The sequence below is a fragment of the Meleagris gallopavo genome, chromosome 1 (assembly GCF_905368555.1).
Source record: "Meleagris gallopavo chromosome 1, MGAL_WU_HG_1.1, whole genome shotgun sequence".
Taxonomy (NCBI): Eukaryota; Metazoa; Chordata; class Aves; order Galliformes; family Phasianidae; genus Meleagris; species Meleagris gallopavo.
The window spans coordinates 12,426,594-12,454,076 of record NC_139404.1 but is presented as its reverse complement, the minus strand read 5'-3'; the positions used below and the strand labels follow the sequence as shown (position 1 = coordinate 12,454,076).

Sequence of the window (27,483 nt, the reverse complement as noted above, 5' to 3'; positions counted from 1 at the left end):
TTACTTTCAAAGATTAACACGGTCAATTAGAATCTGGAAGATACAGACAGACTGTAGTTCACTGACTGTGGAGTAAGTCTGGCTCTATGGTATGCTGAATTACCATGTAACCTAAACTTCACACTTATGTAGCTGCATGCTACATAACTACCTCTTATTGTACAGAAAAATGTTGAAAGGCTTTTTGTATCTCAGAAATACTTAAAGGAATTACTCTGGGGGGAAAATGAAGTAAAAAAATAAAAATAAAAAATAGGGTGCAATCTCAATTATTCAAGTGAAATTTATTCCAAACAGCACTTACGTTGGATATTCTTCGATTACTTCCACAAAAGCACGTCAGCAAACGTGAAGTTGAAAGATCAAGAAAAGCAAGGTCCTTCACGGCCATGTCACACGCAGTGTTTATCAGTATATTCAGTTGGGTACTTCGGACATGTAATTTCAATTTCAAGTTATACATTAATCTAAGGAGCTTCAATAGCACTGAGACATCAGAATTCAGAAAATAATATCCCACAGGAAAAAAACAAATGATGAGGCATACAACGAAGTACTTCATGGTGCCATCTAAGCAAACATAACTATTAGGTCTGTTGTTCAAAGAAGGGAATTCCTAGCATTTTTATTTTGGAGGGAGAATGCAGTAGGGGAGGAGCACAGCAGAAATGAGGTTCACTGCTTCCACTGTTTCAGTAGCTTTCAGCTATCAAAGGTGCCTGGACTTCTTACTTCATGTTATTTAGAGTCATTGACTTAGCACTGTAATGGTATGCAATAGATGAAGGCACAGTGCTACACACACACAGTAATACTTAGAAATACCATAGTATTCCTCACCCATAGAGCTGGCAGTCAGCACTTTGTTATACTATAGTCCATCGCACAGTGTCTTTTAAAACACTGGTGGCATAGAGAAGGGCTCATCATACCTTTATTGACTGCAAGACACTAGTCCCCTTCTCAGTTTCTATTCTGCAGTTATCACATTCCATTTTCTGAACCTTCACACAGCCCGTTCCTGATGTTTTGATATCCAAATCTAGAATTAAAAGAGTTTTATTAGCAACAGAACAGTAAGAATCAGATCTGTTAAATACAGCACTTGATCACAATGCAGAGCAACTATACACAGTACGATAAAGATAGTAGCTTCTCTAATATAAAGAATCTAATAGCTAAGTTCAGTCATCCTTTCAACTGTACAACTAATTACTATCAGCAACCAATAGTGAAAATTGGCTGAGCATTACAAGTGGCAGAGTGACCGGCAAGGAATCAGCAGTGTGTGGCCCAGTAGTGAAGCTATAATTTCACATACATGAACACACACACACACACACACACACACACACACACACACCCCAAAAAAAAAAAAAAAAAAAAGCACCTTCCCATACTCCACACTACCATATAGCCACACTCATCACCATATTTACTAACAATTCTACCCAGACATGGGTAGTTTTGGGATGGGAAGGCTGACAAGTTGTTCAAAACCATACATAGAGTAACAGAACTCAATTGCAGATGCTATATTTGTACTGTTAATCTTCTTAGATCCATATTGTTTCAACAGCATAACATAAAAACAGGTATAGAAGAATTCACATGCATCATTCCTCCCTAGCCTTCTGGAAGGCCTGACTTATCCTCCTGGCATGACAGAGGCTGAATCACCTTACCTTACTAATGTTCATTGTCTCTCATAAAGAAAAGTTCCTGAATCTTGTAGATAATCTGATTATCAAGTAAGTAATTCATGGGCTCAGAATGTTCCACACAGATCAGCATTTTTGTGCCACTTTAGATCAAGGATGATCTAAAGGACAGGGAGAAATGTGAGAACCTACAGTCAGGGGATTCTGACTGTATTAACAATCATTTACATTAATGACCACCATAAACTCTGGAGTTTATTTTGTTCTAAGAAAAACGGAAGAAAAAAAAAGTGAGAGTAAAAAAAAATTTTAAAGAGATAACCTCTTAGCTTGCTGTGGCAATTAGGTTTAATGAAGGATACACATGCTATCTGAAGGCACTGTTTCATCAGAAAGGGGCCAGCAGAGCTGGACAGATAGTCAGGTTTCCCAGAAAGCCTTTTGTTTGTACACCTTTTTTCCTTAGCCTACTCACAGAACAGGGAGATGTACAGTCCTCCAAGGTAGAGATACAGTGACTGAGATTTTATCTAATTGAACATTTCCTTAACTTCAAGTCAATTTTAAAAGAGGTTTTGAAGCATGTAAAAGCATAATATCTGACAAGTGAGATTGGTGGCTATCGTCAGAGACTGCAGAGCCAGCACCAGAATGTTTGTATGGCCATAGCCTAGACATTTTCACCAGACTAAAAATATCAGAGCAGTATTTGAGCAATTTTCATCTGATCAGTGCTGATCGGCTGGTTCTCAAGTTGCCAAGGCAGACAGATAAAACTTTTCCAGGATGCTGTATTTCCTGGGGAGCAGCTGAATTGTTTAAAGGCAGTTCCCAGAGAAACACCAACAGAAGCACTTTCCAGATAACTGAGCTTGAAACAGCATGTCCCTGCACGGTACAAACCTGAAGACAAAAAGGAAAACAAAATGGTTTTTGAAATACAAGCTGTCTTGCTCAAAACTGCTCAATTAACTCACTGGAAAACTGCATGGTGCTTGGAAGGGCCTATGTGCAAGACTTCTGCTACTTTGCTTTCAGCGAAGAGAGGGGTCACAAAAAGTGATTTGCTTATGCAAACTTTTAAATTCTGTCAGCATGGTAAGCCTCCAGCTCTTATCCCTTCTGTCAAAAAGACTGTCAGAAGTCCTTGGGGCCAGACAGGATCCACCTGAGGGTGCTGAGGGAGCTGGTAGAAGTGGTTATTAAGTCAGTTTTAATAACAAAAGATTATGATTCTGCAAGGTATATTCTGGCCGTTATTTGAAAACTGTAATCCTAGATGTCTATTATATTTCCTCTTCTGGCATGGATCTTCAGTACTAGTCTGAGGGTTCAAGTGTAAGTTGTCAAGAAATAGGATTCCTGGCCTGCAAACACATCATGTCTTGATCCTTCACAGAGTCACAGTACACTGCTAGCCTTGATCTAGGAAAAAATTAGCAGGAATGGAATGCTGCTGTCTTGTGAACAAGCTTCCTATGTAAGAACAAATGACTCAAAAAAAAAAAAAAAAAAAAAAAAAAAAAAAAAGGCAGGCTAAGAGCTAGATAATATTGCTAATGAAACCTCAAACAAGGAGGAGGATATGATTTCAGTGCCAAAGCTCCAAGAATACACTGACTGCTAACTTCCACCATTCAAACCTTGAGGAACACAAGTATCTCTGAGGTGCAAACAACTCACACCTGGAAATAAATGTGCGCAGGGAAAACAGACCACTAGCACGGGAGTGTAGGCAGGCATACCCAGTAACACCGCCTTTAGCTATCATATTTACACATTTTACCAGCCTACTTCCAAGTGACTCAGCAGCACTGAACCACTGGAAGTACTTTATGGTACTGATCCAATTCTCAGCTCACAGAGGAAGCTTACCAGTACATGCACGTACATGTTAAAATCATTCAGCTCCATTTATTGTGATGTGATAGCCTCAGTATTTTCTACTCTGAGGTTGCAAGTCTGCCACATTTAGTAGTTGTGAACAATCTTTGCTTCCCTACTCAATTATTGTTTATGCTTAAGAAAAGCACGATGTGGATAAAACATTCATATCTGCTTTCCATTAACATTTATGGAAAAGAAAAATAATTTACATTATTTAGCTAAAACTGAAAGTGATCCTATGGGCTTTCATAAAACTAATGTGGAAGAGTTAAATTCTCTGAGAGAGAACTGACACCACAACAAAAAACATCACAGTGGCTGATAAAGTGGTCTAGCCCCAGAACACCCTTGAGCACAGAGTGCTGGTATTCTCAGTGAAGCTTTGCTACCATTTCAAGCTTCACGGTTCTCCTACATGACTTGGCATAGAAGCCTGTGTTGTAAGCAGGATGTAACAGAGAAGAGCATCGGTACAGTCTGCTGAAGGAGCCTGTATAATCTTCATTCCTGGAGATTTTTAAAACCTAGACATGCCTGAGGTCCCTTCCAACCTGAATTATCCTATGATTCTAATAACAGAATAACTATACAGGAAGAGAAGACAGCTTGTTTACCTGAGGATACTACACAGGAAGAGATGATTTCAAGGTTAAACAGTACATGCAATTCTAAATACCAAGACACTGAGTTCTCTTCACACGCAGAGCAGACTCACAACCTAGAGCTGTATACCAACACTGCCCCGGAAATAAACAACTAAAATATAGGTAAGCTAAGCTGAAGTAAAATAAATCAATACAAATTCTGCTAAATGGAAATTAATTGGCATCTGTCATCTATGCAGGCTAAATGTGTCAGAGACGATGATCAGATTGTGTATTATATTGAAAGACTGCCCAGCACAAGACTAGACATTGAGACAGAAACAGAGGCTCACTTCGTAGTCAGTCCAGTAAGGCTAAGTAAGTTACCTTCGGTTTAAAGTATGTATTTAAACTTGTAATCTAGCACCTTCTGCACATGTTCTTTGGGTTGTGTTGGAGCTTCCTGGATAAGCTCCAACCTAAACTGCTAAAGCCATTATGAAATACTTCCAAAACCAGAAAGCTAGCTAGAATGCTGGAAAGACATAATGTAAAGACTACTCAACTTCTTATAGTTGAACAGATGAGAGCTGAGATAAAAGAGTCAGAACAGGCTGCTATCAACATCCTCATGCACTCAAGGAAGGACGGAGAAAAGCCAGAATGTTCACGTGGACTTGATGATCTTGAGGGTCTTTTACAACTTCAGTGATTCTGTAAGTCTAGAGCCATCTAGGATACATTCTAGATTGAGGCACACCTTCCAAGGAGTAAGATCTTGTGCTGATGCACTGATGTTTGCTTAAAAAAACACTTCTTTCCTAAACACAGGAGAGGAACAACCCCAACATAAACTCAGAGGACCCCAGAAAATCAAACCAGAACCGAGAGGACACGGAGGGGCACCTTACTGACATGCACCAATTCTGCTTAACTGGGTACAAAAAATATTTGCATTTTAAGAAATGTATCTCTGAATATCCCTGATTAACAGCATGATGAGACAACAATAACATCATGCTAATTAAGATGCCACTAACAGCAAGTAGTAGAATTGGACTATAATCCAGACTGCGTAGGACACTCAAGTTGTATGATCTTCCCACAACGTTAAGTGGAACAATTAGCTTAGAGACCTAAAAGTTAATGAAGCCTATTTCAAGAATGCCAAAAGGAAAAACACTATCATATAAGACTGTAGGGCTGCAGAGCTGGTGATGTTCCAAATATAATATTGAATATAATATCAAAACAGGACAAAGGCTAAATGAGTTCTTTGTATTAGAATTCATTGTTGAGAACTTTAGGGAGGCTCCACATATTGAAATTCTTCATCAAAGCTGAGATTCTCCAAATCTTAACACAATGAATTCTCTCCCTGCACTCCACAAGGGAGTAACAAGGAGCAACACAAAACGCCCTGGAGAAAATGAAGTATAAATGGAGCCTAATCAGATGAAGGATCTTGGTTTGACTGTACTCCTGGAAGGAACCCTATCAATGAGCTATAGAGAAGTCAAAATAATGTTTGTAATTGCCAACCAGAAAAAGGGGAAAAAAAAAAAAAAAAAAAAAAAAGCATGAGAACATAATAGACAACTCAACCAACTTGGATTCTCAGAAGGCTTTGACACCTGGGTGAAGCATCATTTCTGTCTGCCCTGTTCTTATTCTGCCCTGAGTAACTGCTGGACACAGCAATGGGCCAGCTGTACTCATCAGAGCAATCAGTACGGCTGTCCTGATACAAAGTAACAGTAAAACAGATTAAAGGTTCAGCACATCTTTGCCATAAAAGCCTGGAGAAGTGGTAACCAAAAAAGCATTAACACAGTGGCCTAGAAACTCACAGGTGACACGTACAAAGCTTAGATCGGATGGGATCATTCACCACCTCCCATAGCACAACTGCAGCAGGGCATCAGATGACACAGAGCCTTGAATAACCACTCGAAACAAAACAAACGATTTCTTTTTTGGTACGCCGAGGAGCCGTTGTGAATCTCAGCTCCCCGCATTAGTTACCCTACAGGCGCTCCCGGCAGCCCAAAGCACGCCGCATCACAGCCCCGCCCCGGCGGAGCCCCCGCCGCCCCGTCACGCACCGAACTTCCCCGGCGTCCGGACGTCCACGGCAGCCTTGCCGTCCATGCCCTCGGCCGTGATGGCCAGCAGCTGCAGCGCCTCGTCGTAGCGCACCCTGACGTGCTCGAGGTGGCGGCGGGCGCTCCGCTCCACGCCGCTGACGGTGACCAGCACGCGGTCCGCGCCCGGGTAGCGCTGCGGGTCGAGCGGCCGCACGCTCACCTGGCACGGCAGCCGCACCCGCAGCCGCCCCCGCGGGCCGACCACCAGCGTCCATTCCTTCAGCGGCTTGGGGTTGCCGAGCTCGGCGGAGCCGCTGCAGCCGCGGCACCACCCGCCCGCCGCCCTCAGCACGGACGGTGCCCAGCGCGGGGACAGCGCCTGCATGGTGCCGGCTACGCTTCCCCGTCCGGCGCCGCTTTGGTAAACAGGCGGCGGCCGTCGGCAAACGCCCCGCCCGCCGCGGAGCCTACTGGGAGTCGTAGTTCGCCGGCGGCTAGAGGACGCTGCGGGTTCGCCGTGCTCATTGGCTGAGGAGAGAAGGGGGAAGGCGCAGCGCAGCCGTGTTCTTCTCGTATTGGTCAGCGGGACGAACGCTGCGGCCAATCGGCAGCCAGGATGAGAGGAAGGCCGGCACAGGGAGCAGGAGGGGGCGGGCCTGTGTTGCCGTAGCAGCAAGACGCCGCGAGGCGGGGCAAGCCGCGCAGGTAGGGCCGGGCTGCGGCGGTGGCAATTCGCTGTCCCTGCGGGGATAATTTACTGAGTTCTCTACAAATATGTCGTGAAACAGTTATCCCGAGAGGGCGTGCAAGCAAGTGGGGAGTTGCGGAGTTCAGTTATAAAAGCTTTTTCGGGATTCAGTGCCTGCAGTGTAGGATAGTTATAACGGGGAGGTGGGGGTGCGGGCGTTGCTCCGTGTTTCGTCTCAAAAATCGTTAAACGAAGCACGGAAAGGTCCAACCTGCCTTGTGCTGGTTTAGTATAGAGAAATAGAGCTCTGCCGAGACGAAAATGCAGCAATAAGTATCTTGGGACGTGTGGAAGGGTATGAGTTAATTTTTCCAAGTTTTGAGAAATTGCCGATCTTTGAAAAAAGGAAGGAGGGAAGAAGGAAAGGAGAAAGGAGAGGAAAGGGGAAGGAGAAGGGTAAAGGGAAGGGGAAGGGAAAGGAAGGGAAATGAAGGGAAAGGAGAGAGAGAAAAAGAGAGAAATGAAGGAAAGGGAAGGAAAGGAAAGGAAGGGAAGGGAAGAAAGGGAAGGAAAGAAACAGAAGAAAGGAAGAAAGAAAAAGCTGTACGAGTTGTCAGGGAAGCCGGGACAGAGCTGCAGTGTGCGGCACTGCCGCTAGGTGGCAGCAGACGCAACAGGTTGGTCGCCCCTTTCCGATGGGGCGCCGCTCACACATCGCTGCTGGAACGCAGCACCCGCCGCCTCACCGCGCTCACCGCTACTTCCGTGTCAGGTGCCATTCTGACAGACTGCCCCTTTGCTGCCACGTGTTGCACAGCAACAAAATATGACAGAATATTGGTGGGAAGGTTCAAACTGTACTGCCATACCACCAACATCTGCCTCTGACCATTGTAGGCCAACATAATAAATTAGTAGGCACTGCTTTCAGAGCAGCCCTGGTCTATTTTGGCTGTAACATTGATTCCATTTCATATTGAATGCTCCCTGCAGGAGTATTCTTGCTGGTGCTAGCTCGTGCTGAGGTTCCTATCTGTCCTTTGAGTTAACACCCAATGCTTGGGCAAGGTTAGCCTCACTCAGAGCTGGCTGTTCGTTTATGTTTCTTCAGCTAAGGCTTAAGAATTTTAGTGTCAGGATATAAGTTTTTAAGCTTATTAAAAATTCCATGCATTTCCACTGTATAATATTTGCATGGCATTATTGTAATCTATTTTCGGTGGTTGATAATTTATATTTTTCTACATCTTTCCGAACTGCCACTTTTCCTTGAGCCCTCAGATTTTTCAAATCACGAGTAGCGCTTGGTGGTTAGGCAGAGATTTTTTTGTTTGTTTTACACAGTGTGTGTGTAGTGATGGAAACGGTTTCTTCTTGGGGTAGAGAGGGCAGAGAGGCTTAGATTTCAGGGTTGTTTTTTGTTTGTGATGCTACAAGAAATCTTCTGAGGAAATCAAGTTCCTCATGGAAACCATGTGAAAAGGGAAGTGATAATTCTCACCATTCAAATCGTCCCTATCTAAGCCCTATCTAACTATGGCTCCAGCAGCTGAAGTCTATGGGTGGCTCAGGGTGATTCCATCCTAAACAGCAGGGACTTGAAAACAAACAGAAATAATGGAATTCATAACAGAATTGTTAAGCAATTGAAGTATGCAGTGTGTTATCATCTCCCCAAAATAGTTGTCTATGTAGTCACATGTCTAATCAAACAAAGTACTCTGAATTGCGTGGAATAATAAATAACCTATTGTAACTATGTAATTTTAATTTCAGCTCTTGCTTAATGTTAGTATAGCTTTGTGTTTTAAAGACACAGCCTTTAGTGCTGAAGCTTTGCCCAGTTAGTACAGAGGTCCTGCTATTTACTAGACTGTAAACTTTAATTATAGGAAAGAAGCATTAGGAAATAAGATGTTAGGAAATGAAAAGAAAATCACTGTGCCACTGAATAAATCCCCAGTACTCCTGTGTTACCAATATTTTCTCCTCCTTCTCTTTGAAGAGGATATGATACAGCTGGAAAAGACTTGGAGAAGGATGACAAAGACAGCAGAAGGCAGAGAAGGACTTTATTACCAGTAGCAGCAGGTAGGTTGAGTTCTTCTGCCTAGAGAAAGGATTACCAGAGACTGTGCTGGAAAACAAGTAGCATTGAAAGGTTGAGATTATTCAATGACCCATCCAGTAAAAGAACTAGGAGACATCAAGGAGCCAGATTCAAAACAAACAAAAAGAACTGATTATGCATGTCATGCAGAGGTAAGATGAGAAACTCCATTCTGTCAGATTTTGCAGATACTGAAAGTTTTGCACAAGTTCAGGAAAATATCACTGATGGATTCTTCAGTCTGCCCCCTGGCATCCAGCGCTGGCTGGAGGTATGATGAGCTCTGGTCTCTCTAGGTATCATTGCTCTGGTGTTCCAGCTGAATTGTATAACTTTTTTTCTGACTAATTCAGTGTAAAATGCTAAGCCAGTTGTCTCATTCTCAGAGCCGTGTTTCTTTTTTTAACATTTGTATGCAAAACTAAGCAGCATGGAGATGCAGATAAATATCCTGTGTCATGCCCAGTAGCTTGGCTGAGGTCCTGTTCATTGTCTCCCTGCTCTGTATGCTGCCTCTCAGCCAGCAGGACAGATGGGAATGTGCTCTTCGGCTAACTTCCATCAAAATTAGCCATTTTATCTCATACCATTGACTTAAAAATAGTAGGCTTCCTTAGCTGATTTTGCCTGAAAAAATGGCCCTAAAGCCATTCCTCCAGCAGGTCAGCATTGAGGGAGAAGAAAGGTATCTCCTCCTGCAAAGGAAGGCAGTGATACCCAGCATCCACTGATGTCACTGGCTTGGGTAGGAGACCCGTGTCTATGGCCTTGGTTCAACTTAATGTGGATTTACATCTATTCTTTTAAACTTGCCTAAACCTTAGCTTTGTGCTCTTGTATGAAACAAGAAAACCTTTAGTGGTTTGGAGCATTTACATGTCAGTCTACACCAATTTAACTAACTTGGCTTAACTGCAATGGATCTATTTTCTGAGATAACACAATTAAGACAAAGTGTGAAGTGTTAATGAAGAGTAGTTCCCCCAGCAGACTTCTATGAATTTGGTGCTTTCTTAATAAGTTTTAAAGCTGATTCATCTTCATACATAGAGCTGTATCTCTTCATGTTCAGAATTAAATTTTACTGCTTTTACTAATGTTACTACTTTTTGCAGTTCTCATTTTAGAAAGAACCAATACAACTAAACATGACCTTTCTGTACTCTTCTCTGGCTTTTGTATTAACACTGCTGATGGCTGGAGAGGAACTGTAAGGTTGCTGGAGTTCGTCATGGGAATCTGCATTCGGACTTTTATTGCTGTCCTGAAACTATTTCACAAGATTTGACCCAGATTCTAAAACAGACTTGTAATTCTATGTGTTGGTTCAAGGTCTCAGTGTTATTTGCAGTTCTGCTGTTTAAGAACATCCATATTCATTGAACCATTCTGTAAATTTAGAAATCATTTCAGCTTTCATTTCTATTTGAATTAAACTGTTTATCAGATATGGCAAAAATACTATTTTTCCACTTTGTTTTTTTTTTTGACTCTATGTATGCGATTTTCTCTAAGTTGGATTTTAAATGTAATTGTATAGTGGATAGTTGAAGAATGCTAAATGTCACATGTTTTTTGTTACAGTACTGCTTGCTAATATTTTGAAAAGGCAAATCTGCTCTCTTCCTTCTTGAAAAGCAGTGGAGACTAGTGTTTATTACAGTAGCCAAGGCTGTCTAGTTGTTTTCCTCTGTCTGATGGGTGATGATTTTTATCTTATCATTATATTACAAACATTTCAGATTCAGGAGATTTTGTTGTCCTTTTGCTCAGCAAAATGGAATCTCCGGTGAAAACATTTTTTGTGCTGTCATACTGTGAAGCAGTGTTAACCTGGGTATTTTTTAACTTGCATCAAGCCTGTTTCACATGCAATTATAAATAAAGATGTCTGCATAGGTGAAGCTCCCAGTCTTTTGCATTGCTCTGCTTTAGAGCTTTTTCCTCTTGTGTTTTTCACTTTCTCATTTCTTCCAGAAATTTGTGCAGAGGCACAAATAAAGCAACAGCAGCCATAAAGATGAAATGCGTATTCTCAAGTATTCAGCAATTTTGAGAAGCAAGTCTCATTTTATAATTGTGTACAGTGCTTCAGAGTTATTTCTTGGCCTTGGTGATGTTTACAGCTGTTTCGCAATGTTTTGACTCCTTCAGGAGTGACCATGAAATTACTTTTTCTTTTTTTTCCATAAGCAAATACAACTGCTGAAATGTCTCTAAAAGTCAAACTATTCTTGAAGGAATTCCAAACAGCGCTGAATAAAGTGTGGTTTATAGACAATTTGTGGTCCACCTTTATAGACAAGTGATTTTTCAAAAAGTGGCTATGCTAAACAAAACATTTTTGTATCACTTTCCCATCACAGCTGTAAAAAGAAATCACATTCTGCTGTCAGTTTTCTGACTTTGGAATGCAAAACTCTTGTTCTTTCATTGGAGAAACCTGATGTATACTGTTAAAATATTCACAAAACACTTTCCTTGTTTTTATTGTGGATTTTTTATTTATAATAAAAAGGATTTCTTAAAGGAGAATAATGACTAGACTAGATAATTTAATACGAGTTTAGCATTTTATCATCTGTCAGGATCCTGCTCTATCATTACTGCAGCAGAAAATGATGTTCTCTGCAAGTGTTGCTTTACATAATAGTTACCTTAGAAAGAAAGAACTGTCGGGTGAACACTTGCAGTCATCATCAACCTTTTTCCCCACATTTTGAACTGAAATACCAAGATAGTGATTTGTCTGTCCACTGCATCTAAGGCCAACTATAAAATACTTGTGGAGAAATGCTTGACTTCCTCCATATGTATTCTGTCTCCCCTACCCTCTGTGTTTTGCTCTACAAACAAGCTCTGGCTCTCCTGTCTTGCTATGGCACAGCAAGACTTCTGTGTGCCTGATTTCACTATATATCTACCTCTGGTTCTCAGATATTATATCATGTTTTTGCATTTTGTATAGCTTTGCTGTTTTGTTTTGTCTTTTTCTTTCTTTTTTTGTTCATTATGACCATGCAATGACTTATGAACACGAATAACTTTAATGATATTACCCACACATGTCAGACTACGTCTTTTCCTCAAGAACTCTATGTTTTGCAATGGGGGTTCCTGTTCTGTGTGTTGGTACCCCACAAGATCAGGAGATGCAGCAAAGGGTGGGCATATATGGCTGGAGAGTAGGGGAGACAAGTTCTTTGGTTAGTACTATGGAGACATCAGAAATGTCATAGGAGTTATACCTGCAATGGTTCTACCTTGGGATTTTCTTAATAAGGCAGAAGCTGAAGTCTCCAACAGGTTTTCAAAACTCAGATAATCAAAGCCCTAAAGAACTTGATTTAGGTTTGAAGTAAGCCCTGCTATGCGGAGGAGAGATGACTCCTGAAGCATTTTCCAACATAGAGCTATTATTCAATGCCTGTCCTTTAAGAAGTATTGTTTTACATATTCTCAAACGCTTATATAAGGAGAACGTAGCCAACTGTTTGAGGATTTTTAAAATACTCCAACAATGCTAGAGAGATAGTCCTGTCTGCTCTCTTTCATGAACCTACAGAAAATCCCGAATTGCTAACATTCTGGTTTTTACTGTTTGAATGTATGAGTCTCGCATGTAGACATTGTGTTCTCTGCACTACATATTTATCTTTCATAGTCACATGTATCCCAGGACCTAATTAACCAAATTTTGGTATTTTTGTTACTTCCTAGATCTCCAGAGAATGAGTCAAGCTGGTGACGAAAGTTCCAGTTCTGATGAAAAAGAATTGGAAGTCGAGAAGGAGCAACCTATCTGTGCCTTAGCTCCAACAGTATATACCCGAGATGAAGGATCCACTGATGTAACATCAAGTCCTGCATTTCAGTGTTTAGATGAGGTATCATGTACTCTAGTTTTCTTAGCTACAGCGGTGCATACTGTGTCAAAATCAAGTAATTGAAAATGTGTATTTTTTTGTTAATAGTTGAAGCACGCTACCATAGGCTATCTATACCTTTCTATCTTCTCTAATTTTTGTTCTAAGGCATAAGAATGTTTTATGAAGAAGGACCAAGCATATACTTCTTGCTGGAGACGGTGTGCCTAATGGATACCCGTGTTGCTCCTTTCAGGGAGTGTTGCTTTAAAAGGTCACCGCAGAGGTTGTTGCATCGATACTAGATTAAATCTTGGAATATCTTTCAAAATTTTTCCACACAAAGTATTTTGTATTGTATTTTCTCTGAATTACTAGCTAGTCATTTATACCTTTGTAGCAGTAAATACTTATCAGAAGGAACACCTTTTGATGTTAAGATTTATTTGAGAACAAATATAGGCCTTCTGGCAGTAAACCTTCCAACCAAACCAGTCTTGTATTTCTCATGAAAATAGCAGAAATTTCAAAAAGTCAAGCTTGCAGAACTTTTTCCTTCATTTTTAATAACACATAGTAACAGTGTTTAGTCATGTGGAGTTGGGAAAATTATTAAAAGCTGGCTAGAGGTTTGAACAAAAGCCCCTCAGTCCATCATGACTTACTTTTTTCATGAAGCATTTTTATTTATCACCAAGATGACATCAAATATAACTCAGTACTTCCACTGCTGTTGGTTAGAGGACTGTCATACATTCAAAAAATGAACTTTTCACTTCTTTTAGCCTTTGCTATTATGTCCTTGAAATAAAGACTTTTGCTCTAATACTTCTAATTGATTCTCTTGTCTTGTGTATCTTAACTCATAATCCTGTTCTCTTCTAGTATATACTTTTAGAAATAAATAAATCTGTATGGTGTGAATAAGTTTAATGGAAAACTACACATTCTGGTACCTACTTTATGAAACAAATATACCACTTAGATAAATTAAGATTCTATATACTTTGCTAGTTAATTTTGAATTTTGTGCATTATGGACAAGGTATATGCAACTGTATTCTTAAAAGCAATGCAAATATATTGAATTTTGTCATGTCCATTATCTCAATTTTAAGATATATTAACAAATTTATAAAATAAATATTCTATTAGTAACTAGCTTCATCAAAATGGTCTGAAGCTAGTCTTCCTTTCTTTGCTTTCTAATTGCTTTCTTTTCCAACAGATGTTACAATTATACATTTCACCTCTGTCTGCAACTCTCTTTATCCTTATGTCATCATTGTTACTTTACTTTCACTGCTATATCAACACAGGAGATACTGAAATTGCCATTTGCAGTGAAAAATCTACCAAACATGACACAAAACTGGTGTAAATGCTCAAAATGAAGAGAGCAGGGGCAATGGAAATAAATTACAACCAAATTGCCTCCTGCCTACTCTCATAATTTCTCTCCTGATAATTTTGGCTCTTCCCTGTGCTGTAGCAGCATTATTTCCCTCTAATTATTTTCCTCTCTTCCACCCAATCCAGGCTCCTTTAATAAGAACATAAATGAATAGAATAAATGTCTGTATGTCTGTTGTCATAATGATGCTGCTGGTATTCAGTTTGTAATCTATTATAATCTCCAAATCCTTTTCAGATACTTAGGCTTTTTTTTTTTTTTTTTTTAACCCAATTAAGATTAAATCCTAAATATAAAAAAGAGCCCTACTCTGTACATCTTTTCAATTCAATAGTGAATCATTGACAGCTACATTCTAGGGACAGTTTTCCAGCTACTATATCTTTACAAAATTACAAAGGTTTGATAAAATTGATTATCTGCTTACAAAATATGTTGTTTCATCTTTCTGATTGAAATGACTATCCAAAACTCAGTAATCTTCAGGTTCTTTCAAGAAGAAATTAGTTTGAGGGACTAATATCTTTTTTTTTCTATCTAGTTAATGCTGTTTGTTTATAAATACATACAGACTACCTGAAAGGAGGATGTGGTGAGGTGGGGGTCAGCCTCTTGTCCCATGTAACTAGCAAAAGAATGAGAGGGAATGGCTTCAAGTTGTGCCAGGGGAGATTCAGATTGGACGTTAGGAAATACTATTTCTAAAGCGTGGAGAGGCAGTGACACAGACTGCCCAGGGAGGTGATGGAGAGTCACTGTCCCTGGAGGTGTTCAAGAAAAGTTTAGATGTTGCACTGAGGGGCCATGGGTTAGTGGGAAATATTGGTGATAGGTGGATGGATGGACTGGATGATCTTAGTGGTCTTTTCCAATCCATGATTCTATGGAAATCCTGTTTTTCCTGGGAAAAAAAAAAAAAAAGATAAAGGATAAAGAAGGTGAGAGGGTAACTTCCCCCAGTTTGGGGTCTTCTTCACTTGTCAGCAGTTCTTGTTAGGTTTTGTTCAAGAGTAATGTCACTAAGCGTTTCTGTGTTGTGCTTTCTCTTTCTCTTCCTTTTGCTTGTGTGCTCTTGGCTTAGAAAGATACTTGTCAGCTCTCTCAAAGTCACACATCAATTTTTAAAAGAATTGTAGAAAAAGTATTCTACAATATTTATCATGCATATCTTTGTAGAAGGCATTACAAGAGAGTTATTCATTCTGTAAAATGCTTCTGAATAAAAATAACTTTATTATTTACCGGAGTCAGTGAATTGGTACCTTATTTGGAAGTTACCACAGTAATCCCTTTCTGCTAATGAACACAGTCCATTTATGTGCTCAATCTGAACCTGTGGAAGAACGAAGTCCTTTGGGAGATTTCTCTGATTGATCTGATGCAGACTGGTGTATTGTAGAATGATGAAGTGTATTCTGCACTGTATTTGAAGGCAGTACCGTATTTTGCATTTGCACTGCTTTTTTTAATGGAAATTGTCACTATCATGTGATGTTATTTTTTGCCAGTGTCCAAGCGTCCTATTGCCACCGTCCATCAGGAAGGAGAAAGAGCCTTCCTCAATACTCCGTTATCGACTAGCACATACTTTTCATCACTATTTTGAATCTTTGAAGTCTTTCTGAGGTTAAGGAACTGAACAGTCAGCTACCCCTGACTGCCAAAAACAAAGAACTGTTATTAAAAGTGTTAATGTCTGTTAACCAGATTCCCGGTTCTACTGGAAACATAGAGCAAAGTCTCTGTGCTTGCAAAAGATGGAATAATGTAGTGACAGGGAATTCTCAAACAAACTTCACTTCTGCTGATGTGAGGCTAATTCATATGGGTCTGTTAGCTGGAAGAGCTTTAAAGTCACGGAAAGATGCATAAGTTCAATGCTTGAGTATGCTTCTTCTTCATCTGTTATTTGAACTTCAGCTACAGCTTTCAAATATGAAAACTAAGATCTAATATTTTACATATTTTTTAATAGTATTCTAACATTTGACAATGCCACTCTAGAAAACAGAGCATTTTATTTATTTTTTTATTTACCTTTGTTTAAGAAATTGGTTTTTAATTCATTCTTAACTCAGGTTAAAAGGCAGAAGTAAGCAACTTTATTTTTAGATACAAATGTTGGTATAACTTTAAATGGAACTTTTCCTATAAAAGCTAGCTTGGTAGACTAAAATAGACTCAGAAGTATATTTCTGTAACCACAGCAGTGGCTAATTTGTTTCAGTACTCCCTAAATGTATATATGCTATATATATATTAAAAAATCTTAACATAACCATTAAATGCAAACAACACTTTATAATTTAAGCCGATCCCGGCGTACTCCACGTTACGTGCTTCAAGGGCTTCTGGCACAGCAAAAGAGCTATATAAATATGTTGGCACAGACAGGGAGGACAGATGTTGTCTCCACCTCCACCCACAGGAATCTAACTGTTAATTAAAGAAACATTTTTTACTTTGTTGATACGGTCCCTTGGAAAGTCAGTTAGGGATGATAATGTGGCTGTAAGTTTTCAGCTAGTAAGCAGTGTTCTGCATAGTGAACGTTACTCTCATTTGTGACTGTGATGGGAAAACTGATTGCTCTAATTGCTGGTAATACCTATTAGAAGCTGCAAAAGAGTGGATTGAATTTACAGATGCCTTTAACCAACACAAACAAGAACAGACTCAATGTAGTATGCTCTCTCTGTAGAGAGATTCTTTTTGTCAGTTGAAATTGAGTACAAATAAACCCAGGAGGCTGCTGAATATAATGAGGTTATCACAAAACAAGTAGTACTTCTGTTGATTATCAAACAGCATGTTTGAAAGTGAGCACTCTTGTCAATGTGGTGTTATTTTTTGCTGTCAAGTGCAGATCTTGTGCTGCACAGAGGAAGTAGCTACTGAAAGCAGTGAGGCTGAAGGAAAGAATAATCTGTAACTGTATTCTGCTCCTGCTCTTTCACCTCTCCTCTGAAATTTCTGAGACTCTTGAAACTTAAAATGACAAGTTCATTATTGTCTTTTGTTCCAAAACTATCTCCCTCTCCCTCTATTCTTACTCTAACTATGCATTTGAGACCAGATACTCCGAACTAGGGCACCCTTGTGCTAAAATCTATCTGGCCTTGGCTTAAACCACTGATGTCAGCACAGCTGTGCTGCAAATGCTCACTTCAGTTGTATGTCCAGCCATGGACAGTCATCACTTTTGTGGATCTGGTTACTTACAATGTTGACAAGTTGATTTCTAGTTTTCTAATTCAAAAAAATCTATGTATCCAAATAGTCCTAAATGAGCAGTGCCTTTAAGATCTGTGTTAAGAAGAATTAATTATCTTTTATGCTGCAGGGTTATGCACGGGGGCTTTTTTACTCTGTCTGCTCTGTCCGTTTTATGCTCTGTCTGTTTAGAGGGATGGGAATTTCTGTTTCTCAGGGTGGATCCTACTTCTCTGTAAAAGTCATAAGTTCTGTGTAATTCTTAGAAATCAGCACGTAAAACATACTTACAATTTTCTGTTGTGTAATTCTGAATGCTGGCATACTGTTTGGGAAGAAGTGTACCACTAGTTACACTGACAGTTTGTCTTAATTGTGTGGACATAATTAGGTAATATTGAGATCAGAAATAGCAAACAAGGACTTAAAAAATAACTGATTCACATCCTAATCTCATGACTTGCTTGAGCGTTGGATGTGACACATCATCTTAAAACATTTTCTGTTTCTGGTTAACACTGAGGCTGATGGCCAAATTCACTTCTAACAGAAATATTATAACACCACAGAAGTTTCATGAAAGCTGTGAATGCAGCTTAGCTGCTTAGTAGGTGGAGTGTTTGCATTTATCAGGGACTGTGAATGGAATTTTTCCTTTAAACGTATGTCAATGTTTTCAGGCCCATGTATACCATATTGCTTTTATTTTATCTCTTGGGAAAAAAAAGAGGACAAAACACATTTATAAGAATAGATTATATATATATATATATTTTTTTTTTTCTTGGAGGTCAGTTTATATTTCTTGTCTTCAATCTCTATGAAAACTTAAACACCTTTGCTGTTTTTTTTTGTTTGTTTGTTTGTTTTTTATGACTTGCATGGCATAGAAATTAACTTAATTTGGCACTTTTAAAACTGATCTTGCTTTAGGTCACAAACATGGGTTCTAGGTATGTGTTTGAGAACCATCTGAATTTCCTTCAAAATAATTGTACAACTGCAAATTTATTTTCCACTGAAGTGTCAAACTACAAGTTGCTCTTAAATCTTACAGAAATATCTGCTGACTGCTGTGTTTCCCCAAAAACACAACTAAGGGAATATATTTGTATAAAAAGGACAGAAAAAAATATTTAAAAAACAATCATTTCAGATCTTCAGCTCTTCAGATCAGGTTTTGCACTTGAGTCAAGATAATCCTAGATATGTATACAAGCTGTGAGAAGAACTCCTTGAGAGTAGCCCTGAGAAGAACCTAGGGGTTCTGGTTGATGAAAAACCGAACATGAGCCATCAGTGTGCTCCTGCAGCTCAGAAGGCCAGTGGTATCCTGGGCTCGATCAGAAGAGGGGTGGCCAGCAGGGACAGGGAGGTGATTGTCCCTTTCTACTCTGTCCTCGTGAGGCCCATTTGGAGTACTGTGAACAGGTCTGGAGCCCCAGCTCAAGAGCAGGAGAAGCTTTTGGAGAGGGTTCGGAAGAGGGCCATGAGGATTGTACAAGGGCTGAAGCACTTCTCCTATGAAGTTAGACTGAAGGAATTGGGGTTGTTCAGCATGGAAAAGAGACAATTGCAGGGAGACCTCATTGCAGACTTCCAATATTTAAATGAAGTTTATAAACACAAGGGAAATCTACTTTTTACATGGCTAGATAGCGATAGGACAAGGTATTAAACTAAGGGATGGGAGAGTTAGAGTAGATGTCTGGGGGAAGTTTTTAATGAAGGAGTGGTGAGGTGCTGGAACAGTTTGCCCAGAAAGGCTGTGGATGCCCTGTCCCTTGAGGTGTTCAAGGCCAGGCCGGCTGGGGCTCTGGGCAGCCTGGTCTAGTGCTTGATCTAGAGGCTGGCAACTTTGCCTGTGGCAGGGGGGTTGGAACTTGAGGATCTTTAAGGTCCCTTCCAACCCAAGCCATTCTAGGATTCTATGATATGATTGATTCTTTTCAGTTCTTCTCTGTTGTTTGTTGTTGCTGCTGTTGTTGTTTAAATGTTGCACAGAAAAGAAAAACATAGCTTGCTTTATTAATTATACAATTATACAATTATCAGATGGATTTGTGCTTTTTTGGGGGAGGGTGGGCGGGAGGGGAAACTTATATGAATTTTGCTAGCAAACCCACTGTTGTTAATCTTCTTTACTACTACTCACATTTTAAATATTAGCAAGATCAAAGCCACAAGGTTTTCTTGTGATAATCTTCATTACATAGATGCTTTCTGTACATTAAAATACATGTTTTTATTTATAAAACCTCAGAGACCAGTGCTCTGATTTGTATATAAAATTGTATGCTTTAATTTTGAGTATTATATCTATCCTCACGCTTTCCTGAAACTTGAATGTTTTCTGAAATGTGCATAATTAAAAAAGCAGATGAGTTTCTGTCTCCTTTTTCATGACAAAGATTGTCATGAGTGTTGTATAAACACTTGAGTAGGAAATTGATTTTTTCTCTTGCAAAATACGTATAGTCTCAAGAAGAGCCTATGCATTATCTGGCAGCTGAATGGATCCGTTAAAAATTATTGCTGACAGCAATTCTGTAACTCTCCTGTCAGATGGCACATGTATCTTTGCAGGCCATCTGTAGTTATCTTCCTATACTTGTGTTTTCTGACTGCTTCAATTTTTACAAAAAATCAGTAAACCGTTTATGAGAACTTTTTTCTTAATCACCATAAAAATTTATGACAACAGTATAGCTTTAATAGCGTGACAATTTTATTTACAACAAGGAAAAATATAAAATAAAGCTTGCAACAAACAGATGGAGTTACACTTTGTAAAACTAGTACACATTGCTGGAGATTCAGCTACAACAGTTCCAGGCAGGCTTTCTTTTTTTTTTCCCCTTTTTTATTTTATTTTAATTTTTTTTTTTTTTTAAGAAGTTGATCAAGGCTTTGTAGGTGACATTAGTCATATTTGTTTATCCTGATGAAATTTCTTTTTTACAATTTTTCCTTTTAGCACGATAAAAAAGAAACAGTTTCCCTCCCAACAAATTAGCAGGAAAAAGACATTTTCAAGTAGAAGTTTATAGATACTGTAAATCATACAGAGCTAGTTAGCACGTAATGAATAGGAGAAAATTGTGCATTTCGTGCAAAATTATTAAATACAATCACATACAATTAGATATTTGCTCTTCTAACCAATATTTCATAAATTGTTTTTTTGTTGTTTTTTTTCAGACAATCCATTTTATCACAAAATAAATATTCTATGACTTCAAAACATTTTCAAGCACAGGTTATACATCTTACAATTAAAATCTTCCATTAGTCTTTAAAATTGAAATACAATAAACCAAATTACTCTTCACACTGAAATATCCTTCAAAGTATTTACTCTCTCAAATATATATATTAATACACTGCTATTTAGTAATTGCCACTTTTGCTCATGTTCATAGCTTGTAACCATGATAGTTCTGGATACTTTAAAAACAATTAAGGTCTGATTTGTAAAGTTTTAGGCCAGATGTGTGCTCACAGGTTTGTTAGCACAGTTCTGTTGTTTACCGTTACCAACAAATGGCTCTTCTAGCAAAAAATGCTATGCCAGTAAAAACCATACTTTTACCAGTAAAGAAATACAGTCTTTGTATAGTTTATCTGCATCTGAGAATTGCTATTAGCTAGATAGCAAAATACCTCATGCTAAGATAATTGGCATCTCCTCTCAAAATATTAGTCACCGTAATTACAGACGTCTTTTCTAGCATAGACAATAGGTATGTGTAGGCAAATTTGTGCTTGCTATCTACAATGTGAGATATAATAACAGTTTCTTTAAATTTCACTTCCCAAAGTATAAGAGAAGTGCACTGGTTTTTTTGTTATGTTTTAGAAGAAAAAAGCCCTCTACATATTCTCTTTTCAGCATCTAATGGCCAGTGGATTACTCATGATTCTTTGATTGCAAAAGCAGTACTCAGAAAATGGGGAGAATGTAATCTTGTGTTACAAAATAAAATTTATGTATAATTTAAGACCTAATGATACATATAGTGAGAAGTACTTGAATAAGAGCTTGAGTCTCTACAAGTGTCATCTTGCAATGTTTGGCTCACCTAAAGGATTCAGAAAAGAAAGCAAAATGTATTTCTTATATGTATTTAGAGGGATTAATACAAACACATGGATTCTTCTTGATGTGTCTTCTTCCTACCTGTCCACTCCCCTATATAAATATGCGATCAGCTACATGAGATTTACTTTCTCCCACATAAGATGGAAAGGATATTGAGGTTGAACAGAAGAAAACAAGCATGAAAGGTCATCTTTCATTACATTCTCTATGCCTTATTTCCACTTGCTTTTATCCAATTCTTTCACCAGCTTGTTTGAATAGTTTTTGACAAAGGAAATAATGTTTGAGGAACCATATTCACAGACTAAGTACTCCTCAAGCTTTTTTCCGCGTCTTTGTGCCAATCATGTGGCCCTCTATTCCTTTCTTCTTTTAAAATAATAACATATTGTACTTTTCCTGATTTATTTTAACACTCCCATAGTACGTCTTTGAGGTTGTGAAGGAAAGACAATAGAAAGTGTTGGACAGTATCCGAGTTATAATGTTTCCTACTAAGTGCTTAACAAATTAGGGTGTTATCAGAGTACCTCTGAGTTATATCCAGGCAAAAATGCAGGTGTTCATTCAGACACAATTTGTAGAAGATGTATCACATACAGTAAAAGCACCAAAAGCAATGCTTAGAATATTTAGGTTACAATACCACAACTTAACCTATGCTAAGTTTTAGCAACAATTGTTGTCATATGTTATACGGGAAACGCCATCTCTAGAAATGCATGTGGAAATACGTTACTTTGTGTAGAACTATGTTATGTCAAATATAACTGCATATTTGAATTCTGAATATAATACTGCGTAAGTATGATCGTGAGTGCAATCCAATGCAAATTAGTTAAGAAAAGGTTTAAAATTATGGTGCAAAACTTTTGGGTCTGATCATTATTTTTACTGATTTTAAGGACTGCTTGTATCCACTGGGAGTATCATCAGAAATACCATGCCATGTGCCCCAGAAGATCCCATTGCGAACGCCTTTGTATTTCTTGTGGTAGTACTTGCCATTGAGGTTGGCTGACAAGCATGCATCGAACCACCAGCCAGAGCTGTAGAATGCACCACAGTTCCCTGATGCATACCTGTCATTGTCCTTGTCAGGAGTTGTGAAGAACTTCTGATCATGGTTGTAATGCCTGCTGTAGAGGAGAGCATCTCCTGCTGTGCCGCTATAGCCGTGAACGCTGAGACGATACTTCAGGTACTCGTTGGCCACGTAGAAATATTGGTATTTGGCATACTCTTTGATACCATTGAAATCTTCAAGGTCAATTCTCAGCTGCATTTCCTGGCTTTTTGTCAGGAGGTGAATTTTGTCGTTCCCCAGCCAAAACTCCCTGCTGAGGTTTCCAAAGCCATGTTTGTAGTCATTCCATGTTCTGTTGAAGTTAGTGCTACCATCCTGTCGCCGTTGCAGCACCGTCCAGCCACCTCCCTGTGTTTCCATGTCACAGTAGACTTGGAAGGTGCTGTTTCTGGGGTCAGGGGTAATTGGGTAGATACCACTGCTCCTTTTCCCTGCTGCATAATGATCGGCACAGTCTCTCTGCATTACTTGTATAACTGGTGGAAAAACAGAGATTGTAAGTTTAAATGCAGCATCAATTTAAAAACAAGCAAAAATTTTATCCAGACTGATGTGGCCTACAGAACATATTAAATGCTGTGCAGACTCTATTGTTACCTGTTCTTCATATAGGCTCTTTTTCTTACCAAGTTCATTATTTCCACAGCTATGGTTAAATAAGAAAAGTCAAATATTAACTAAAGTTGTCTGTTACATTGCCATGATTTTCGTCTTGGATCTACTTTTAGTACATCTAATGAGTGAAGACCTAGAAATCTGTTTGGAAGAGTGTAAGCATATGTTCAGTCTTTTGGATTGGAAGGACTTCTAGATAGGAAATAGTGTTGCTGCAGTTTCAGTTCTAGGAACAAACTTTTTTTCCAAGTTTATTCTGTAATAGATATCAGCTAGGATCTCTGCATCAAATGACTACCAGAAACCATTTAAATGATGTTGTTTGTTTTTAACTCAAAACTGGCCATTGGGTTCTATTTTTCTCCTTTTCTCTACTCTTTTCCTCATCCTTTCATTATATCCAATAAATTCATATTATATCTTCAGTCCATGTTTCTAAATCTTGCTCTTTGGTTTTTTTTGTTTTTGTTTTTGTTTTTTTTTAATATTCCACTGTACACCATCACTCTGTGTCTATAATTCAAATCTTTATCTGGCAATGTGTCAGAGAAAATCTTCGTTCATATGGAAATAACTTTAAGCTGGCTGTTTTTCAATAGCCACAGTTTGATTCTGAACATTGCATCATTAGGAATCTTTCATGTGTTAATATTACAATAATTAAGGAAGCAGGAGAAATGTTATAGAATTATCTCATCTATTGTAGTAACACTGCAAATTCCTAGAAAGATGAAGCTAGAAAAGTTATGTGCTTTCCAGTGCATGCGGCACTGCTGGCCTTAAAGCAAGGAAAAAGGTTTGGCATCTGCCATTAACACAATTTTTCCCCTTCTCAATGATACATTTTATTCAGAAGAAAAACACCCCCAGATGTTTCCTGCAGAGTAAAAATCCATTTTTGATCTACTAACTTAGTAATGACATTGTGTTCAATAGCATTCAGAATGCACTGTACTATAATTCCATGTTCCTAAACAAATGATGGAGATCTTTCCATCTGTCAGTTCTGAGTTGAGTCAAAACCATTTAGACACTGTTCTTCTCTATGGTAGATTTGAATTTAGGAATATGTTCATTTGTAGAATTGAATTTCATATTTTTACAGGAAAAGTTAAACAGTTCAACTACTTCTTGTAAGGGACAAATGTGCTCAAGCTGGAGTGGGGGATGAGGCTCCGTACTCCTTGTTTGTTAGTGCAGAAAACTGAACATCTATGAAAGCATAAATTGTAGGAATCAGAGACTTAAAGACTAAATCTGAGTTCACAATAGATTCTCATTTATTTCACTGAACTTTGTGTAAGATCTTTACTGTACTAAGTTTCAGAGTAGGCATTGACAGGGAGCATTCATTTCAGCTAAAATGCATTTTATAATCCAATTCAACTCGTATTTAAATAAAGTTTTGTTGTAATTTTCAGAAGAGCTAGGAAAAAACTTTTATATGGGAAAAAGTTGTAGCTAGTTTTCTACCTATAACATCAGTTGCTGTAAAATATAAGGAACATCTACATGATTGTGTGCTATGAATAGTACCCAACAGCTCAGTAAGAAAGAGAAACATCTAAAATGAATTTAGCCCGTCAAGAGCTACTGTGCCTGATTGTGATTCATTGCCCATTATCAATAGACTAGAAACCATTTCATTCGTTCTGTGAATGTTTTATATCTGAATTACAGTAATTAATTTATACTGATTTGTATCTATTTGAAGCTGATTGTTGGTACAGGTAAAGCATTACCTTTGTTATTATTCATTTGCTCTTTTTGCTCTTTTGGGAATTTCAACTGTACATACACTGTATCAGTTTTCAGTTTTTCACTTTTTTATGGGCAGACAGAAGAACAGTTTCATTTTGAAGTGTGAATGCTAAACCACAGGGTTTTAAAAACTGAAGTGCATTCTGTCTATTTTGTCTGCGGAGACCCCTATCTTCACATATATGATATCTAAGAATACACTTATAGTATTGTGGATATTTCTTGTTTGCAAAAGTTCTTATATGTTATAGAAAAACTATATGACTTTGCAAAAAATATTTTAGTCATACTTTATGAACAGTGAACATCAGGAAGAAATACTGTTCTTTATTTTAATTAGAGCAGGTAAAAAGTGAAAGAAAAAACATTTGTCAGTGTTAACACTTCTCGTTTTCTATTTTATATTACTTAAATATTGGAGTCATACTAAAGGTTACGCATTAAAATGGTGGTATATGTATTACCCACTTGAAAAGTATAGTTAATAAGCTTTCTTAGTGAAGCCTTTTTGATATTTGCTGTGATGTTAGAAAACTTAATTATCCATCTCTTAAGAACTAAACATTTTACTAGATTCACTTGATATTTAATAATAGACTCGCAGACCATTTCAGAATAGCTGCAGTTTCACATTGAAAAAAGCATGCAGTATTATCAGGCATACCTAAGGAGGAAATTTACCCCCTGACAGCCAAAGAGAAAATACAGGTAGTTCACTGATATTTGATATCCTTCATGTATGGCGTAAACTAATACCCTCATTTTTCATGTTTGCTTATTAGAATGGGGGAGAAAAAAATGTCCTTTAAAATGTTGTGATTTAGGTCCCGGAACAGCCACAGCAGGAACTGAACACCTGCAACTCTCAGTAACCTTCAAGTGGCAGGTGGAAAGTTGCACAGAAATGTAAACAAACTGTAAATGGGCAAATACTTATTTTGTAAAGTTAGAAGCACAGATACTTAATTAACACATATTTCATTTCTTTACCTAGTATTTGTAAAATGCACAGAAAGCTTATGTCACGGCATTAAGAGGAAACAGGTTACATACCAGGGCTTGGCTGCATTGCTGGACATTGAGAAGAGCACTTGTTATCAAGACTGTTCACAACAAACGTCAAATTAGCAACTTTGCTGTCTACATAATGTTCTACATTGTTCATATTCACGAGGCTCATCTTCTCTAAACGGCCCTGCAGTGTCTGAATCTGGTTCTTTGCATTTTTCAGACTGGTTGCCATTCTGTTCACTTTGCTTTGCAGTTCCTTTACTCTGTTATCTTGGATTTCTGCTGGAGTTTCTGCATTAGGTGGCAGGAATTCATTACTGCTGTCTCTTTCTTGGTTGTCATCTGCCTGCAGCTTGCAGTCTTGGCAACACTTCTTCAGCTTGTTTACTGCTTCTTTAAGGGTCTGTACTTCCTTGAGAGTCTTCTCAATCAGTCTGAATTGTTTGGGTAGCTGGATGGTCATTGGCGGCAGATTTATCTGATACGGACAGTCCTCTCCTTCATCACAATTCCCATTAGTTTTGAGCTTTATAGGGCAAGTACCGGTAGTTTTTTCTTCCTTAGCATCCTTTTCTTCTTCTAAAATAACTGCAAACACATTTGTTAAAGCCAGGAGAGCTGTCTTAAGCAAGACTAAGTAAACAAGCTGCTTCATCTTTGCAGAGAAACTCGCAGTATGAGGAAGTATGCAAAAGTGGAACAACTTTATAAGGGCAGCTTGAAGCCTGTGAGTTATCAGACTGCCTGCACTGTTCTCAGAAATGGGTGGGAGTTCTTGCATCACAAGTGATATTAATAGCAGAGCAAAGTAGGTAGTGCTTGGCAAAAGTAGCATGTTTCAGTGATTACTTCTGACTCAGAACTTGTGCATGTAGGCAAAATGATGAAATGCATGTGTGCTGATCATTTATGCAGTGTAACTTCTCGTACACAGATTTGTTTGTTTGTTTGTTTGTTTAGTGGGATTATTAGCTATGTGTTATAATATTCTTTTAATCTTCTTTTGATATCTGCTTCTTAATATTTGAGTTTCTAAAACTGTTCTTGAAAACCAGACTCTAGTTCTACCACAGCAGGTGGAGAAGGTGAGAATTAACCTCTTTTCCAGTTTGAGCCTTATTACAACAATAGTTTCACTTACACTGAGCCCACTTCTTCCTAAATTTTTTTAAATTGGTTAAAGTATTCAAGAAAATTAAATTCCACAGCATGTTGAAACACATATAGTTTTGGTTCCAAGTATTTTTCAAAACAGAGTCTCTATAAAAAGAGGACAAGAAGCTCTTTTTCCCAGTTCAGCCTAGCACTGCTTAGAATATCTGGAATATTCATTATTTGTATGGGGCCTCACAGTTAAAATTCATTGTTATCTTATTCTGAGAGCTGCTTATTGAACA

At 38.4% G+C, this 27,483-nt stretch overlaps 3 protein-coding genes across 8 annotated transcripts in view; 1 reads left to right on the top strand and 2 right to left on the bottom strand.

Annotated features, from left to right (window-relative positions):
• The window catches only part of FAM185A (family with sequence similarity 185 member A), a 41,129-nt gene extending 34,435 nt beyond the window's left edge, over positions 1-6,694 (bottom strand). Inside the window, exons 1-2 of the mRNA XM_085216854.1 lie at positions 6,238-6,694; positions 933-1,042 (exon numbers count right to left, since the gene is read on the bottom strand). Of these exons, the coding sequence (XP_085072980.1) occupies positions 933-1,042; positions 6,238-6,604 (477 nt within the window). The 5' untranslated portion in view covers positions 6,605-6,694. The remainder of the gene's footprint in view (positions 1-932; positions 1,043-6,237) is intronic.
• Positions 6,695-6,788: 94 nt separating this feature from the next.
• Positions 6,789-27,483, top strand: part of CCDC146 (coiled-coil domain containing 146) — a 70,610-nt gene continuing 49,915 nt past the window's right edge. For 4 of the 6 annotated variants that reach the window (XM_085216793.1, XM_085216791.1, XM_085216786.1 and 1 more), the window contains exons 1-3: positions 6,789-6,924; positions 8,913-8,998; positions 12,738-12,904. In XM_085216793.1, the coding sequence (XP_085072919.1) occupies positions 12,749-12,904 (156 nt within the window). In that variant the 5' untranslated portion in view covers positions 6,789-6,924; positions 8,913-8,998; positions 12,738-12,748. Of the gene's footprint in view, positions 6,925-6,946; positions 7,263-8,912; positions 8,999-12,737; positions 12,905-27,483 lie in introns of those variants that run through there. The other 2 variants (XM_085216785.1, XM_085216795.1) reach the window with 2 other exon arrangements.
• FGL2 (fibrinogen like 2) lies at positions 20,217-26,882 on the bottom strand. Its single transcript, XM_003201889.5, has 2 exons — positions 26,129-26,882; positions 20,217-23,175 (listed from the first exon to the last, which is right to left on the bottom strand). The coding sequence occupies exons 1-2, from the start codon at positions 26,865-26,867 to the stop codon at positions 22,469-22,471; spliced, it is 1,446 nt and encodes a 481-aa protein (XP_003201937.2). The 5' UTR covers positions 26,868-26,882; the 3' UTR covers positions 20,217-22,468.

Coding starts and splice junctions, on each gene's coding strand:
- FGL2 (XM_003201889.5), bottom strand. CDS start 26,867: ATGCAAGAACTCCCACCCATTTCTGAGAACAGTGCAGGCAGTCTGATA. Junction 23,176..26,128: donor AGCAATGCAGCCAAGCCCTG/GTATGTAACCTG, acceptor TTTTTCCACCAG/TTATACAAGTAATGCAGAGA.